This window comes from Erpetoichthys calabaricus, chromosome 10, assembly GCF_900747795.2.
Source record: "Erpetoichthys calabaricus chromosome 10, fErpCal1.3, whole genome shotgun sequence".
In the NCBI taxonomy this organism is placed as follows: Eukaryota; Metazoa; Chordata; class Cladistia; order Polypteriformes; family Polypteridae; genus Erpetoichthys; species Erpetoichthys calabaricus.
The window spans coordinates 125168327-125187900 of record NC_041403.2 but is presented as its reverse complement, the minus strand read 5'-3'; the positions used below and the strand labels follow the sequence as shown (position 1 = coordinate 125187900).

General features: G+C 36.8%; 1 protein-coding gene across 1 annotated transcript in view; it reads right to left on the bottom strand.

Moving 5' to 3' along the window:
- eif6 (eukaryotic translation initiation factor 6) overlaps positions 1-16866 on the bottom strand; it is a 43903-nt gene extending 27037 nt beyond the window's left edge. The window contains exons 1-3 of the mRNA XM_028811879.2: positions 16737-16866; positions 14704-14843; positions 11779-11864 (exon numbers count right to left, since the gene is read on the bottom strand). Coding sequence (XP_028667712.1) covers positions 11779-11864; positions 14704-14810 — 193 coding nt within the window. The 5' untranslated portion in view covers positions 14811-14843; positions 16737-16866. The remainder of the gene's footprint in view (positions 1-11778; positions 11865-14703; positions 14844-16736) is intronic.
- Between the last annotated feature and the right edge of the window lie 2708 nt (positions 16867-19574).

The following is a 19574-nucleotide window of genomic DNA, read 5'->3' as shown; positions in this document are numbered from 1 at the left end:
TAAACTGAGCGATCGGGGGAGAAGGGCCTTAGTCAGAGAGGTGACCAAGAACCCGATGATCACTCTGTCAGAGCTCCAGAGGTCCTCTGTGGAGAGAGGAGAACCTTCCAGAAGGCCAACCATCTCTGCAGCAATCCACCAATCAGGCCTGTATGGTAGAGAGGCCAGACAGAAGCCACTCCTTAGTAAAAGGCATATGGCAGCCCACCTGGAGTTTGCCAAAAGGCACCTGAAGGACTCTTAGACCATGAGAAAGAAAATTCTCTGGTCTGATGAGACAAAGATTGAACTCTTTGGTGTGAATGCCAGGCGTCACGTTTGGAGGAAACCTGGCACCATCCCTACACCCTTCTACGTGGTGGTGTGCTGGGGAGGCAGCATTAAGAAGAAAGACGCCTCATGCCTGGACAAACTGGTGAGGAAGGCAGGCTCTGTTGTTGGCATGGAGCTGGACAGTTTAACATCTGTGGCAGAGCGAAGGGCGCTCAGCAGGCTCCTATCAATTATGAAGAATCCACTGCATCCACTAAATAGTATCATCTCCTGACAGAAGAGCAGCTTCAGCGACAGACTGCTGTCACTGTCCTGCTCCACTGACAGATTGAGGAGATCGTTCCTCCCCCAAACTATGCGACTCTTCAATTCCACCCGGGGGGGTAAACGTTAACATTTAACATTATACAAAGTTATTGTCTGTTTTTCACCTGCATTATTATCAATCTTTAATTTATTATTATTTATTGTATCAGTATGCTGCTGCTGGAGAATGTGAATTTCCCATTGGGATTAATAAAGTATCTAGCTATCTATCTATCTACAGTGAAGCATGGTGGTGGCAGCATCATGCTGTGGGGATGTTTTTCAGCGGCAGGGACTGGGAGACTAGTCAGGATAAAGGGAAAGATGACTGCAGCAATGTACAGAGACATCCTGGATGAAAACCTGCTCCAGAGCACTTTTGACCTCAGACTGGGGCGACAGTTCATCTTTCAGCTGGACAACGACCCTAAGCACACAGCCAAGATATCAAAGGAGTGGCTTCAAGACAACTCTGTGAATGTCCTTGAGTGGCCCAGCCAGAGCCCAGACTTGAATTCGATTGAACATCTCTGGAGAGATCTTAAAATGGCTGTGCACCAACGCTTCCCATCCAACCTGATGGAGCTTGAGAGGTGCTGCAAAGAGGAATGGGCGAAACTGGCCAAGGATAGGTGTGCCAAGCTTGTGGCATCATATTCAAAAAGACTTGAGGCTGTAATTGCTGCCAAAGGTGCATCAACAAAGTATTGAGCAAAGGCTGTGAATACTTATGTACATGTGATTTCTCAGTTTTTTTATTTTTAATAAATTTGCAAAAACCTCAAGTAAACTTTTTTCACATTGTCATTATGGGGCGTTGTGTGTAGAATTCTGAGGAAAAAAATGAATTTAATCCATTATGGAATAAGGCTGTAACATAACAAAATGTGGAAAAAGTGATGTGCTGTGAATACTTTCCGGATGCACTGTATCTGTGAGTGGCAAAAGTATGTGAACCTTTGCTTTCAGTATCTGGTGTGACCCCCCCCCCCGTTGCAACAATAACTGCAACTAAACGTTTCCAGTAACTGTTGATCAGTCCTCCACACCGGCTTGGAGGAATTTTAGCCTATTCCTCCGTACAGAACAGCTTCAACTCTGGGATTTTGGTGGGTTTCCTCACATTAACTGCTCGCTTCAGGTCCTTCCACAACATTTCGATTGGATTACGGTCAGGACTTTGACTTGGCCATTCCAAAACATTAACTTTACTCTTCGTTAATCATTCTTTGGTAGAACGACTTGTGTGCTTAGGGTCGTTGTCTTGTTGCATGACCCACCTTCTCTTGAGATTCAGTTCATGGACAGATGTCCTGACATTTTCCTTTAGAATTCTGTGATATAATTCAGAATTCATTGTTCCATCAATGAAGGCAAGCTGTCCTGGCCCAGATGCAGCAAAACAGGCCCAAATCATGATACTACCACCACCATGTTTCACAGCTGGGATAAGGTTCTTATGCTGGAATGCAGTGTTTTCCTTTCTACAAAAATAACGCTTTTCATTTAAACCAAAATGTTCTATTTTGGTCTCATCCGTCCACAAAACATTCTTCCAATAGCCTTCTGGTTTGTCCATGTGATCTTTAGCAAACTGCAGACGAGCAACAATGTTTTTTTGGAGAGCAGTGGCTTTCTCCTTGCAACCCTGCCATACACACCATTGTTGTTCACTGTTCTCCTGATGGTGGACTCATGAACATGAACATTAGCCTATGTGAGAGAGGCCTTTACTTGCTTAGAAGTTACCCTGGGGTCCTTTGTGACCTCGCCGACTATTACAAGCCTTGCTCTTGGAGTGATCTTTGTTGGTCGACCACTGCTGGGGAAGGTAACAATGGTCTTGAATTTCCTCCATTTGTGCACAATCTGTCTGACTGTGGATTGGTAAACAGAACAAACTCTTTAGAGATGGTTTTGTAACCTTTTCCACCCTGATGAGCATCAACAACTCTTTTTCTGAGGTCCTCAGAAATCTCCTTTGTTCGTGCCATGATACACTTCCACAAACATGTGTTGTGAAGAACAGACTTTGATAGATCCCTGTTCTTTAAATAACACAGAGTGCCCACTCACACCTGATTGTCATCCCATTGATTGAAAATACCAGACTCTAATTTCACCTTCAAACTAACTGCTAATCCTAGAGGTTCACATACTTTTGCCACTCACAAATCGATCATTTTCCTTAATAAATAAATGACCAAGTATAATATTTTTGTCTCATTTTTTTAACTGGTTTCTCTATATCTACTTTTAGGACTTGAGTGAAAATCTGATGATGTTTTAGGTCATATTTATGCAGAAATATAGAAAATTCTAAAGGATTCACAAACTTTCAAGCACAACTGTATTATACCATCAAAGCTGACCACCAAATTCCTCAAATGGTATTTTGGATTTACTGACTTACATAACTTGCATATGTGCACTGGAACAACATCAGCAACAATGTTTTTCTTATATAGCCCAAAATCATACAAGGAATGCCTTAACGGGCTTTGACAGACCCCGTTTGCTGACAAGTCCTTCAACCATGACTCCATAAGAAGACAAGAAAAAAAGCTCTCCCCAAAAAAACTTGTGTTTTGGGTAGGAAGGAAAGGCAATTCAGAGAGACACCCACTTCCAGGTAGGCTGAACGTGCAATGGATGTCAGAAAATGGGGTAAATACAACATACAAAACAGAACATAAGTAATCCTTTTCAAAAAGAGTTAGCTGGCCAGTCTATCACTGTCATCTCAGAAATACAACACAATAGTAGAAAATAACTTGTTCTGGCATAGCACTTCTCACCAAATGCAGGTGCAGAACACTGCTATAACTATTAAGGGAAAATGCAAGAATAGATCAATCATCTCACTAAATACAAAATTATCACATATAAGTAGCATGACACCATCCATGTCACAGGATAATGTATCAAACCCCTCTTCTGTATACATTTTTCACCAGTGACTGCTTGTTTAAATCCAATTCCAACTACATAATTAAATTTGCTGATGAAAATCACCATCATTAAGCCCGACTGCCAACAATGATGAGATAGCTTACAGAAAAGAGGTTTAATTGTTGACACGGTAACGTCAGGGCATGAGGCTCACCCTTAACCTCCTTTATCATTAATCCCCAGTGTGGCTTAGGCTCAGAATTCTATGTTATTATAAAGACCGAGTCAGACTCAGGGTGAAAGTAATGATGTGCTTTACAGTGTTAAGCCAGAATAATTCTTGGGACAGTATCCTCCAGCCATATAGTGAGTGCTACAAAAATATATGAAATATTTCTATGCATTCTGCCACTTTATGGTAACTAACCAATATTCATGTTATTTATATACTTTCCCTAGGCATTGTATACAATATCTAGGCATTACACAAAATTCTATACAATGCCTAATTTCACATATTGATGGTAACATATATATTCTGACACACTGATTTAATTAATTATTGACAGTTAACACAGTTAAAATGTACATATAAATGCACTTACAGCTTTTAATAATTTGTAATCATTAATTGTATTACAGCATTTTTTATAGTACATGTTTTTTCCAGTATACCAGGTAGACATTCCTAAATCTTCAGGTATACTTATAAATACGGATTACCATTTTAATTATGCTTTAACTTATTGTACAACACACACAAAAATAACACACACATTACAAACGTTTAAAAAAGCCTCCAATCTATCAAATGTTCATAAACTGTGTACCAAGAAGATACAAGGTTAACTCACTTAACAATTTTACTAGTAAAATAGACAAACGTTACTATTAAGCTCACACTCCTATTGTTTACTAAGCAGCAATTTCATATTCTTCTTTATCTCTTAATTTTTCTGATTGAAAATGTAAGTTGCTATACTTCACACAAACCTTCTTATCCTTAATTAAAGGACAATAAAAAGGTCTGAATTCATTAAAGTAGCTTTTCTTGCCATCTGTCTAACTTCACAGGTTGACTCATCCGAGTCCTTTTTCTCAATTTATTACTCACATTTTCTTTAATGTAAAGCCTGATATTACCAGAAAGAAAAAGAATATTAGAAAGTCTGCCTTTCTCTGTTTAAAGGAAATCGCTGAAAAAAAGAAAGAAAGACATACACTCCCTAAACTACCATAAAACCTCTCATGAAAGAGCATTGCAACTAAATTACTGTGAAGCTTAGAAAAGCATATGGTGAAAAAATTGTTTTTTGTGATCTGCAAGTTTACTGCTCACGGATCAAGCTTTTGTAGTGAAAAATTGACTGATTTAGGTTGGTGGCCAATTGATTGAAGGATCACCAGTTCTAAATGCATTTTTAATAGCCTATCGCAGCATGGACACGAATATACAGCTGGTACAGAGTTTTCTTTAGCATTGCTTTCTGTTACTGGTGACCTGTGTGTGTGATCATACTAAGGCACTACCTCTAACATATAAACATATTTCAATAAAAATGTACAATTTCTCTGTTGCAAAAACTAAGAATATAAACACCTTTCTAATATGAAAGAGGATAAATAATTATCTTACAGCCACACAGAATTACAAGATAATCTACTTATGTTAGCTATGAATATTGTGTCAAGAAAGAATTTGTGCTATCTCATTTCTTTCTGAGTTATTCTATATAAACACATGATGTATGCCTTGTCTGATGTTACTTGCTTTATTTCTTCCTCAACTGAAGTGGAACCATCTTTGTGATTGTTCAGTTTTATGAATGTTCTCCTAATTTCCACATTTAAAATTCAACCAATATGATTTTTCTAAAACAGGTATCTTCTTTAGAAAGTACAATGAAATACAGAATTGATAATTACTAGGCATTCTGTAATCAACTGTTAAAGTGCAATGGTTCAGGAATGTGTTACAGATGCTCACAGCCACCTGATGAAATGTTGCTTTAATTCTCTTTACCAATGCAAATAATATTGTTTCCTTTCAAAGTTAGAGGACTTACCCTTAGATTTTCAAACATATTTTAAAAAACTGTTGGATAAATTCAAGTTTTATATTTCCTGGAAACTTCTTCATATTACCATCATAAAGAGCTACTAATGATTCACATAAACAATAAATCAAGGCAGTCAGCAACTGTCTAAATGTGCAAAAGTAATTTATAGTTCATTACTACCAATATAAAGAAAAACAGAGCATATGCCTTTTACCAAATCTACATACATTTCAGAAATTAAAGACAGCAGTAAATGTCTTGAACACAAATATCTAAAATAATCTACATCACTAATTTGTTAATGTACATTATTTCAAAGCACAGTAAAGAACACTATAAAAACACATTAAAAAAATTAATGCAATCATCCAAAAGGACCGAACACTGCAAAAATGCATATTCAGCTCCATTAATTTTTTTGTAGTATACTTCCCATTTAGAAGTTCAATGTTATGCAGATTTTGGCACTTATACTTACTATAAAACACAAAACAATATAAAATTATCAGAAAAAAGTGTACAAACATCTATAAACATTAATTATATAAATTAAACATTTAAAGTTATTAACAGTAATAATGCAATGAAAAAATATAAACATATTAAGCAAATACTATATGCCAACACAAAACAGGAAAACAAAATTTCAGACTACACTGTCCACTAAAACAAAAAAAGCCTGTGGAGCTGACAGTCTAAAGGAAAAAGGCAAATGAAATGCATCTGTGCACGGCCTATTGGCCACACATCTGTACCTTCAAAAATTAACCACTCAATTACAGAAATCTCTGAATGAACTGCGGGCTCTGTAACATGTTCTTTTGCCCGTAGACCAATCTACTTAACAACACTGCTGGGAACACAAACAAACAGTGCTTAAATTATTGGTGAAAATCATTATTGGGTGTGTCAATTGAGAAAAAGAGAAATACTACACCATACATACACTTCGGGTGAATTCTTTAAAACTTACTTTATAACCCCTTCATAGTAATTTTTTCCAACAATGTTTACAGACAAAGTATTTCACTTTTTATTGACTGTATCACAATTTAAATGAATCACAAGTTTACATACACTTTGTTAATATTTGGTACCACTGCCTTTAAATTGTTTACGTTAAGCCAAACGGTTTGGGTAGCCTTTCACAAGCTTCTTACAATAAGTTGCTGGAATTCTGGCACATTCCTTCATACAGTACTGGTGTAACTGGGACAGGTTCATAGACCTCCTTGCTCACGCACAATTTTTCAATTCTGCCCAGAAATTTTCGATTACTTTGAGGTCAGGGTTTTGTGATGGCCACTCCAATACCTTTAACTTGTTGTCCTAAAGCCATTTTGCCACAACTTTGGAGGTATGCTTGGGATCATTGTCTAGTTGGAAGACTCATTTGCGATTGAGTTGCATCTTCCTTGCTGAGCTCTGGAAATACTGCTCCAGTAAGTCTACATAATTTTCCTTCCTAATGATGCCATCTATTTTGTGAAGTACCAGTCCCTAGTGCAACAAAGCACCCCCACAACATGATGGTCCCACCTCAATGCTTGACGGTTGGGATTGTCTTCTTTGGTTTGCAAGTCTAAACCCTTTTTCTCCAAACATAACAATAGTCATTATGGCGAAACTGTTTGATCTTGGATTCATCAGACTAGAGGACTTTTATGTAAGATTTTTGTTCCCATGTGCCATTGCAAAGTGCAATCTGGCTTTTTTATGGCAGTTTTGGAGCAGTGGCTTCTTCCTTGCTGAGCAGACTTTCAGGTTACGTTGAAATAGCACTCATTTAGCTGTGCATATAGATACTGGTCTACCGCTTTCCTCCAACATCTTCACAAGGTCCTGGGATTGATTTGTACTTTTCATGTCAAAGTATATTCTTCTCTAGGAGACAGAATGCATCTCCTTCCTGAGTGGTATGCCAACTGTGTGTTCCCAAGGTGTTTATACTTGCATAATAGTTTGTACAGATGAATGTAGAACCTTCGGGCATTTGTAAATTGTTCCCAAGGGTGAACCACATTTGTGGAGGTCCACAAATTTTTTTTGTGAGGTCTTGGTTGATATCTTTTGATATTTCCATGAAGTCAAGCAAAGCGGCAGTGAGGTTTATGGTAGGCCTTAACATACATCCACTTATTGACTCCAATTACGCTAACTGGCTATCAAAAGCTAATTGTCTAATTGCTTAACGGTTTGACATCAGTTTCTGGAATGTTCTAAGCTCTTTAAAGGCACAGTTAATGAAGTGTATGTAAACTTGTGATGCACTGGAACTGTGATATAGTCAATAAAAATTGAAATACTCTGAACATTACTGGAAAAAAATTACTTTTGCCCTGCATAATGTAGAGGGTATGCCACATTTATAGTTCATTAGTATAAAATCTGTGAAGGGGGTTATGAAGTGAGTTTTAAAGAATTCACCATAAGTGTATGTAAATGTCTGACTTCAACTGTAACTATTCTCTTTAAGAATTCATAACTCTGCTTACTCAGCCACAGGTACAGCATATCTTAACCTCCGTATACGACCCATTTGGAAGCCTTTGACTTACCAAAGAAATGCCTAAGGCCTGCAGCAGATGCTAGGAGATAACTTGCTCCTCATAGAAAAAGAGAAATGTGCTGAATAATAATATTCAGACACTTTGCTTCTCTGAGTGTGGCAACTGCCAGAATCAAACTCCAAAAAAAAAAAAAAAAAAAAAAGTAAAAATGGTGGTCCATATTAAACAATAAGAGGAGAATGATTAGGTTCCTGTCCACTGCATGGGTGAGATGAATTCCTGCATTGAAAGGCATCAAATGGGGATCAAAATGGTCCAAACAATCTTCTCAAACTGAAGAGTCACTCAAGCTCTGTTCTCATTGTGCACTTTTTACAATATGTACATATATATTGTGTAATGACTAATATCTGTAAGAACCCAGAGATTTTCTACCTCCACCAGCACTTTGTTTTATTGGATTATTCATTTATAGTGGATGGAGCACTGCACTTTAATTTGGACACTTTGATCTTGTTTGTAATAAAACCCTATTCACTTTTGCACCTACACCTTGCAGCATATGTGTGTTCTCATTTGCCCGGCTCATCTTGGTTAATCTTGGTTATGGTATCGATAATCCAGGTGCAAAGACTCCCCAAAGGCAAACGGGAGCATGGAACCAACCCTGTCACAGAGAGTCCATTTATGCTCTCACATTTGATTAATAAGGAAATTGGGAAGTGTAAAGATTACATTGACAAGTGTTATGAAAAACACACATAAAATGAAAAATTAATTTAAATTAACAGTAACAAACATACCTGTAAGTTCATGGTCGCAAAATACTTTTTGGATAAACAAGCAGGCTTAAAACATGATGCATGAAAAAATGTAAATATTTATCCAACTTTTTAACCTCTTCTAAAGAAAAATGTACACCGTTTTAAAACATGTCTGTTCTCATCAGACATCTACATGAACTAAACTGTAATGAAAATATATACAAAGATATATCATTTGTAAGAACTGCTATACTAATACAGGTTAGTTCAGGTTCTCATTGATCTTTTCCACCATGGATATATGGGAGGAGCAGAGACAGTCCAGATTGTTCTATGCTGTGATGGTGGTGCTAATCCACATGCTACTGCTCAGCAGCACAGAGCCTGTTGCTTTTGTATTTTTTTTTCCTTTTCTGTTTGCTATAAAAGTTTCTCCTAACTCCCTCATGGAAAATTTAGAGCCTGAACGTCACTGACGGCTCACTGTCTTGTTGTTCTTCACTTCCATCATATCGATTCTATACTATTACAGGAAATAATACACTTAAGAGTGGTCAAACATCAAAGTGCAATCAGTTGACCTTATAAATTCAATACCTCTAAACAATTTAAAAAAAAAAACTTGCTCTAGGACTCTGCCTGGACTGGATGCCGGGTGCACCCTACCCTCCAAAAAAGAAACTAAGAAAATAAAGAGCCAGATTATGCTAAACTGTAATGGGATCAGAAATATAATCAGAAAAAAAGGCATACTCAGCTTGTATTGGCAATCCTGATATGGGATGCTTTATCCAAACATGGTACTATATCACTCTTGTAATACATTCATTTCATTTTTTTTTTCTTCTAACAACACACTGCTGCTTATCTATAGGCAAATAACAAATACTAGTGGAATACAAGTACCTCTTGTCTGCAAATAAAAAGGGAACTGAAAAGGGTGAAGTCCACTAATATAATAATAAACACACAAGTACCATGTCCTGGGAGGGTATCAAGAGGCTCCCAAAGATGTCAAAGAGTTGTTGATACTGTGTATGTGTTTGTCTGGTCATCAAATAAAAATAATGTAAAAAGTACCTAGATGTGGTGTAATGTGGAAGTCCAAAATGAAATGTTTTTTGAAAAAAGATGAAACACTGCAAGGATTTGATGAAATATTAAACCAAAAGTTTGGAGTACTCTAATTTATACAGCGATGGTGCTGGTCAAGTGTAAAAGCAATGAGGAAGTACTTATTAACTTGTGGGAGCTGTGTGATGTCTTTCTGTGCTCGTATATTGTATTGTTTAACTTGTGTTCTATTAGAAAACATTTGGGTACATAGACCAAGGAAAACATTTATAGTTGGAAGGGTAGTATGGGGCATCACCAGGTATTCAGCAATGTTATTAAAGTGGTCTTAAAGTTAATTGATTTGAAGCAAAATACTAGTTAAAAAAAAGCAGTCATAAAAGGTAAAAATTAGTGAGTTATTATACAGTGGGTATGAATAAATTCCTTCCATCAAATAAATAAAACAAATAAAAGGTACTAATGGTTTTACTCACTAGAACAGCACAATCTTCTGTCTGTTTCTATCACATTCTAAAAGAAGACCATCTCCATTAGCTATAGAGAAAGCAAGTTCATGGTGTTCCATCCTGGCCTAGATCCATCGTGTAATACGTTTTTTTTTTGTTTTTTTTTTTAAATTGTAAAGTCCGTCTGTATTTTGGTTACTTCAAAAAGCAGTTCACACTGGTTGTTTACTTGTAATGGGAAGTCAATAGTGATATTTAGGAGGACAACAGCGCTGGCTCGTTTAAAAACATGAGGCAGTGCATTTCAGAGTTATTGTTAAGTGTGATATAACATCTTAAAAGGTAATGATTAGCAACATTGCATAAGCCAGTTTTCGATTCAGGCAAATTAATTTTTTTTCTTCAGAAAATTTAAACACATATGCACTTTGTCTGGGAGGGATAATCAATACAGCCTTACATGGATATAAAAAATAAGGAGATGTGTGTTCAGCGTACGTGTTCTACACTATAAATCGTTTATTCTTGCACTTCCTGCAGAAGTTAGGCTGATCTTATGCTTTGGTATGTGTAGCATTGTCTGCGGTCTTATGTTATTTATTGTCCGTGAAAGGCTCCAGCTTTCAGCCTGATGCTAAGCTGAGGTCACAGATGCTGTTATTTTTCATGCTAAAACTGTGTGTATAACTTTGTTTTGCATGCAGTGTGAAAGATTGGGGAGGAAACAGTCAATGCTTCCCATGCCTGCAATTCGTGTCCCACAGTTGACACGTGTGTCATTGGTGTGTTGAATGTGCCTCACTGTGAAGGAGTGTATTCGTTTGTTTTGCACTGGGAGTTGTTGGTGGGTGTGATTTTCCTGCCAATATCGGCAGGGTTCGGTCTGTGCCAGCAGCACTGTGTGCACGCTCTCTGTTCTACTGACATTGGTTTGTACATTTCCTGTTAAGTGATGCACATTTCCACTTCATTGGTGGTGGTAAGCAAATTTTCTCCATGAGCCGAACATCCAAATTATGGGTTGTGTTCCGTGTATCACAGCATAAGCTGTCGAGTGAGTCCAAGATCAAGCTTCAAAGTCAAGGAGTGCACGAGTGTGATGGACAGAAAACTCTTATAGTTTTATATAATGAACACTTTGTGGTATTTCGAGTAGTTTTTAAACTGCATTTTTAATGTGCTTTTACTATACAACAATAAAAAAAAAACAAAAACAAAATGCTAACTAATGTATACTAATATTAAAAGATTCAACTAGATCACTTTAATTATTTTTCACACATATAAACTGTTAAGTTAAACATGTCCTAAATAAAGATTTGTTTGAGTGTCTGTTCAAAATTAATGACAAAAAATGACCACCAATACCTGCTACCATTACCTGATCTGTATAAATATTCAGAGGCCTCCAAGGAGTCAGAATTGCATACAAAGATTTTTAAAGACTCACCTATACACAGTCTTCCAATAATCCGGCACCCTGCTATGGAGGCATGTACTACAGGGATGGTTTCTGACAGCTCCCCTTCAAAGACGCTGGCACAAAAAGAATACGTCTTTATTATTGATACAGCTCTTCAGAGGGATTACCCATTGCCTTGTCTGCCATTTGATAATACTAGAGTGGAAGTGGCCAAACAGAGGCCTGACAGATGGCAGAATCCTCTGATTTATGTTTTAATCAATCTCTTGAAGCTGTACAATTCATGCCCCTTAATTAAAAATATGCTTAATCAAATGACTTTTATCTCCATTCATGGGTTTACTTTCTGAATAAAAAAAATAAAACTGTAACAAGTGTCTTCTATTTAATTCAAGTCACTTATCTGTGTAAAAACACATTCTGGTTTAAAAAAAAAAAATAAAAAAAAAAAAAAGCAAATGCTTCAAAACACATCACATTTTTCCTATTCCCAGCTGTTCATCGGAAATTAACTACTCACCCCGAGCTAAGACTACTTAAACAATATTTTCCCCGATATCCAACATGCTGGAAAGTAATGGAAAATCCATGCTATTATTTCGTACAAATGCTCATTGAACAATGACAGGTACTTTTGACTTCAAAAAAAAAGATATAAAAATTTTGTCTTATTTAGCAGAAGGAAATTCATGGGCAGAAGTTGAATATCTATAGATAATAATTAGGCTACAATGTAGTCACCAGTTACTAAGTAACAGTTTTATATCTAATCGTAACATTAAAAGAATATTCAACTAAAAATGATAATTTTTTAATCTGTTATTTAACCCATGTTGTTTGCAGTTATGGCCAGGACAAAATGTTAATCTCACATTTTTATGGAGAATGGTGATAACAAAATTCTTGTTAAAATAGGTGTTAACGGACGCCATCTCTTAACAGCAAAAAATATAAAATATCCATGAAAAAATCTCAGACTACTCATGTCACATAATCAACATGTCAGGTATCTAGCTGCATACTCACTATGTCCCAAACGTATATTTTTGCTAAGATTTTGTTGAATGTTGATGCCCAAAAAAATATCTTAAGAACAAAAGTGTGGTGGGCTGAAACATGAACAAGTGTTTGAATTGAAGCTTCAAAAGCTGACCAATTCCGTTTTAACGCACGCCCATCATGCATGAGCAAATTTTCCAGAAGTGGTTTATATAACAATATTTTGGCTAAAACAGACAATTTAGGATTTTGGAGCATACGACTGGGTACCTGAAATGTGAATTATGCAACATGATTAACTTCAGGTTTTTTTTTTTTACCTCCCATGGACATTTTGTTTGCTGTTCTGCTACTTTAAAGCTGATCCTCTGGCTAGGACATTGTATATCTCTGGGTCCACAGTTCTTGAGGCTGATCCTCCAATCAGCTGTGAACCCCCAATTTTCACTTGGATTAAACAGGTGGTGAACCAGAGGAGGGTAGGGAAGGCTGCAGGGATGCAGGTATCCGGGGTGAACTTCTCCAGGCTGGTGGTAAGGCTATCCTCCTGGCACTGGCAAGCAATCTTTGCTTCCATTTGGGAGACTGGCGTCAAGGAAGGGTGATTGCCTGGATTGTAGCAACTACAGGGGGATAAACTGCTCTTGGTGCCGGGTAAGGTCCTTGCTAGGGTCACCCTCAATAGGATTCGTGATCACCTGCTCACCTACCAGCGACCGAAGCAGTCGTTTTACGCCTAAGAAGTTTATCATCGACCACATCCTGGCACTGAAGGTTCTCATGGAGCACAAACACAAATATCGGCAGAGTTTCTTTGCAGCTTTTGTGGCCACCAGCAGTGTGTCTGTCTGTGGAGAGAGTGTCGACCTTGTCAAGAGGTTTACTTACCTCAGCAATGATATTAATTTCTATGGTGACTCATCCTATGAAGTCAGTAGACAGATTGGGAGAGCATGGTGGGGTCATGAGGTCACTGGAAAGGGGTGTGTGGCGCATCCGATATCTATGCAAAAGGACAAAGGTCCCAGTCTTTATGGAGTCCTGGTGCTTCCTGTCTTGCTATATGGTTACGAGACGCTATCCAGTGACCTGAGACAAAGGCCGGACTCCTTTGGCACTGTGTCTCTTTGGAGAATTCTTGGGTACCGCTGGTGTGACTTTGTGTCAAATGAGCGGTTACTCATTGAGTCCCAAATGAGGCAGTTATGATGAGGCACTACGGCCATGTGGCACAATTTGCCGAGGGTGATCTGGCACGCAGGATCATCAAGTGGCTGGACTGAGCCAATGTAACACTTTGCTGCGGCAGAAAAAGGGTCATTTCTGGAGTGTGGGACTGGACTGTGTGTCTGCCTGGGGGGTTGCCAACAAGAATCCCGAGCTGTTTCGTCACGTGGCGAGTGTGGCAACTCCCCCAACTAGACCTGACCTGCTGTTCTGCAGTGTTGGTCCCCATCGATACCTACAATATGAGTAATTTGGTTTTCGCTGTTCTCCAAAAGAAAAAAAAAAAAGGATTAACAGTTTTTCTCAATCATCACTACAAACAAAAAGTGACACAAGGTAAGTAGCAGATTAAAAAAACACTTTCAAATGTAGTATTCCTTTAACTCCTTTTGGCTTATTTAAGCAGTGCGGATCCGAGAGTTATGTAAACCACTTTATAACATTTAGTGCCAAGCAACACACAATTGAATTAACAGCAGTATGGACCAATGTTTGGGTAGTATAATAAGCAGTTTTGAACAAGAAGGTTGGGTCACTTGAGAATATACTGCAATATAAACACAATCAGAAAAAGGCAATTAAAACAGGCAAATGAAGTCACAAAACATAGATATGACAGAAAACATTACTGATATGAATAACTGTTAGGTCTGCTCAAGGATTAAACATTCAAATTTATTTTAGCAGAACTATCTTTAGACTCCCAAAATAAGGAAATAAACCTACCTGTAAAAGTTTTCTGACCCACCAATGGCCACTAGGCAGTAGGTGTTAGTAAGTTTGGCAAAGCAGCCAATTTCATTGTTGTTTTCAAAAGAGGCGCGGGTTGCCATTGGTCTACACTGTGTCACAATCTATTTCTGGGACTGAAAGACAAATGGAATAAAAATGATTACATAACCACCTAACATAAAACATATCTGCTTTCAAAACTTTATGTGAATGAGAGTATTGCTTTAGCAGTATTAGCAAATTGTTGCATCATTTCATTGTTTTATTTACATTTTTTCTTCCTACACCAAACATTTTTGTTTAATGATAGATAGATAGATAGATAGATAGATAGATAGATAGATAGATAGATAGATAGATAGAAATCTGGCTTTTACAGTAGCTAAATAAATAATACTTATTATGACAAAAGACAACCCTCCCTCAAACATACCTCAGAATGACTAAAATAAAGAAAAACATGAAGAAAGAAAACTTCTGACTTGACAGTTACAGTCTCAGTGAGGCATCATATAGGTATAATGCTGTTGGTATAAAGAAGCCGAAGTAGTGTTTCTTATCTATTTTCTACAATTCTTATTTACCCATTACAAATGTATTTTAACAATAATTTAAACATCTCAGGGCCAATAATGAAAGTAATTATTGGCAAAAATAATTTTTTTTGCATAATGTTTATTCGACATCTTATATAACTAAAGAGAAATTGATTACAGTGGTGAACAGTAGTTCATGCCTAATTTCAATTGCATAACATTACCTCATATACAAGTAAAAACTGCTCAAAGTCGGAGGAATTACTAATTTTGTGAACATTTACAGTATAATCAAGCTAAAACATTTGCTGAATTAATCATAAATGAAAAAATAATACAATGAATCTGTACTATACTACTAATAATATAGATATCAATAAAATTAACTGATCAGTGCATTCACAAGATGTGTGTCCAATAGACTTATTACAACTTTAAGGGACATAATCTGTATTTTTTCTACTTTTGTATTATTACTAGATGGAAGAAGACAAACTATGCACATGTGCAAGGATATTGTGCTTCTTGCTTATGATACCCCATGCCTTCAGTTATGGCAGACTCTTTTCAAGACCCCATTTTGCCTTGCAATCAAGTTTAAGTTTTGCATTGCAATCGAGTTTAAGTTATTCTCCAAGAAACAGTGACACATCTGGTATATAAACTTTCTATTGCACATCGGTAGATTATTAGAAAGTACTCGTTGGTACTGCAGTTGGTAAATTGGACCATATTAGACATCCGGGAATATAAAAGGCAGGATGGCCTAGTCAATGCTTGCCGATGATACTGACAATTACTGTGGTAGGTACTACCAGGACCTTAACATCTTTGGATGTGACCGTTTCATCGCTTCTGGTAATTAAACGAATGCTGATTGTGTTATCTGCAAACCTGAAAATGTACGTAAAGTTGGGTGGAGGGGGATTAAGCAGGGCACAAGCTGATAATGGCTCTTTACATTTCAGCTGATTTGGGGACCAACCATAATGACCAGTCCTTCTGTATGTCAAATTATCACAAACTTCAAGTAAAAATAGAAAATTAAAATCGTTAAAACTGTAGTTAGTATCAAATGAGTTAGATAAGAATGACAGCGGTCATGTGTATTCCAAGCGCAGACTACATGAAATGAAATGTAAGGACAATCAGGAACGCCGTAAAATCTACTCCACCACAATCATAAATCTCAGATACTCAAGAACTTCGCTTTCTGCCGACTGTCACGCGAGATCAAACCTTATATAGTAATATTTGCCTTTACTTAAACTATTTTTCTGTCGTCACTGCCGAAGACCTCTAGTTTGAAGCAGTTAAATCACAAAAATCTCAAGCACAGCCAGATGAAGTTACAACAGGCCAGGCCTTGGGGTATTTCAACAGTAAGGATAAACTAATAAAGGTGAAGAGTTCTAAAGGAGACTTGATCGTTTAATTTCACATTTTGCCCGGTCCTCCTTCAACCAACCTCTTTTCTCCAACTTTACTTACGTTACTTATCCGTCTATCTTTATTTCCTTCGCCTCTCTTCGCTCTCCCCACGTGTCTACTTCCGCGCCGATGGTGACGTCACGTATTCCGTAACCAAGATAGAGGCGGTGTCACTTTCACAGCCGCCATGCTAGCACGGAACATCTAATATGTGCTTCCGGGATACTGCTTCTAAGATATAGTACAAGTAGTTACGCAGAAAATTAATTGAATTTATCGATAAAGGGTGCAGTTGCAGGGGCTATCCTTTTTAAAATTTGTCATGTCTTCTTTACATGTCCAGTTAAATGGATTCGATTCTTGATCCGCCTGTGGTCTCTGAGAGGGTTGATGGGCTTATCTGAACTGATCTTTTGATACTAAGTGCGAGTTCCGTTGTGTGAATTCGAGGTTGCTTTTTCTAGGGGTGACGATTATTACCTTTGGTATTGTAATTGCGGTTATTAACTTCTATTATCCGCTCTACATTGAAATATGTAATTTATCTTTACCAAATGCATTTACTGTATTCTGTATACAATCAGTACATTAGAACCTTCATTTTACTGGGAACCACTTAAACATTTGTTAATGTGAAATTGGTAAATGGTGAATTAATTAAAAAAACAAAAACTTAATGTTTAACATTCTTTTTTATTTTTACAATGAAGATATAGAACATATATTTAAAATGTGTTACTGTTGTTGTAATACAGCAAATCATAATCAAATAGTTATGAAATAAAATTTAAATATAACTCAAACCTGTTTTCACAAAAAAACTTATTAAAAAAACAGCCATTACCACCACTTATAACTCAAAAATGTAAAATGTTAAAAAGTGGTAATTTTAAATTGGGTTTGTGTTGTATTATGAAAACAGAAGTTACATGTGTATATAAAAATTAAAGTGTATAATAGAATCTTAAATACCAGCAATGTAAGATTATAAACACAGCCTGATTGTTCTATTGTACAGGTATGTAAACACATTAAATGCACTAATGTATAGCAAGCTCAAGACGTATTTAGATTATTGTAAATCTGAAGCCTTTATTCAAGGCGACGTACACAATTTGAGATGCAATTGGTTGCACTTCTTTCATTTTTCCTATTGTAGGACAGGCAGGTGAAGTACTTGCTCGTGGTCACACAGTGTCAGTAGCAGGATTTGAACCCATAACATCCAGGTCTGAAGTCCAAAGCCTTAAGCACTACTGTATAAGCACACTGTTAAATACTGTCTCCAAAACTCTGTTTTCTGCTCCAGACTTGGTCCTTAAGCAGATGTGCCCCATTCTTGATGAAAGCATTATAAAGAAAGGCACACTCAGTATTGCAAGCATCTGCTGTTTGTGTAAAATAAATTCCTCATCAATATAATGAAACTTTATACTCACACATTTTCCATAGTTCTACATACCTACAAATCAGTTGTGCTGCATAAAGTGACTCTTTTATAAACCCAATTCAATTTGGAATAAAGTAAAGACAGTGCAACTTGGGAAAAATAATTGCTAGAGGGGATGATATATCTGTTGTCTTGGGTGTTAGTCATTTTTACAAAAACCCTTGTTGCTGTGCACAGTTTCAACTGGAGCCTTGTCTTTTGATAAATACAATGCTATGGCTGCTTTTACTTGAATTTGCTTTTTATAGCCCACTGGATATGGGCCTGTGTTATTGTGTAAAAAGGTAATTAATGGTCATCTGCTTTCATGCACTGAACAAAATGAGCATGCGGTTGAATTTTAGAAGTTTGCATAAACGTCTGCTTGTAGTGCTGAAACAGTTTGCACAATGTGCTTTTTTGATCAGCATCTATTAAGAATAAGAATAAAATAATTCCAAATTATGGACAATTCTCTTCATTTTAGCTTTAACACTCATAAAAAGAGTCAGGTCAGCATTACTTATCAATTTTTCTGAAGGCTGCTGCAAACAAGAGAAAGAAATGTACACATTTGTAAAAGGTATTGTCAGGAAACATGATTCCTAAAAAGAGTTTTCCTACAACAATCCTGCCAGACTCCATATCAGAGACTGTCCTTGCTGCAGCGTAAGTACTATCTCTACAGCCTACAGAATGGGGAGTAGCTAGATGTTTAGGGTGGAGTTAAATGTTGGTGGCACACTATCACAAACCAATTTCATTGGTCATTCCTAAGCATATTTTCCTGTACCAACTGTTTAGTATTGTGTTTTATGCAAGGACCCATATACCTTTTGTTATTTTAATGATGTTAAATAATCAGTTTATTATTACATAATACAGTTCATCATTTTGCATCTTTCCCTACCTCGGTCATTCTCCCACATGCAACTTCAGCATTTCAAAGTAGCTGTAACTGATTAATATACACAATATATACTGTACATGTACAGTTATTAGGCAAGCCAATTTTCTGACTTTATCATTATTTCTATGTACATTTTCCAACTGTAAACCTGAATGCTTTTTGATCCTAATAATCTGCAGGTGCTGTTTAACTGTTTAATGAGGGAGAGTGTGGCTTTAAGTAATTAACATCTTACAGTATATTAAGGTGTGCATAATTATTAGGCAGTTTCGTTACCTCAGGTAAAATGGGCCAAAAAGAGATTTAACTAATACTGAAAAATAAAAAATTGTAAAATGTCCTTCAGATGGATCCAACACTCTGGAAATTGCTAAACTACTGTGGAGTGATCAATGGAAAAATCAAAAGATTTTTTTTTGCAAATGCTCCACAGGATTGCAAAAATAAAAAAAAAACGCATGGAGAAGAAAAGGTGCAAGTTAAATGTAAAAGACTTAAAAAGAATTAAACAGGAGCCTCTTAGCCTCGATATTGCAAAACTGCAATCTGCTTGGAGTGT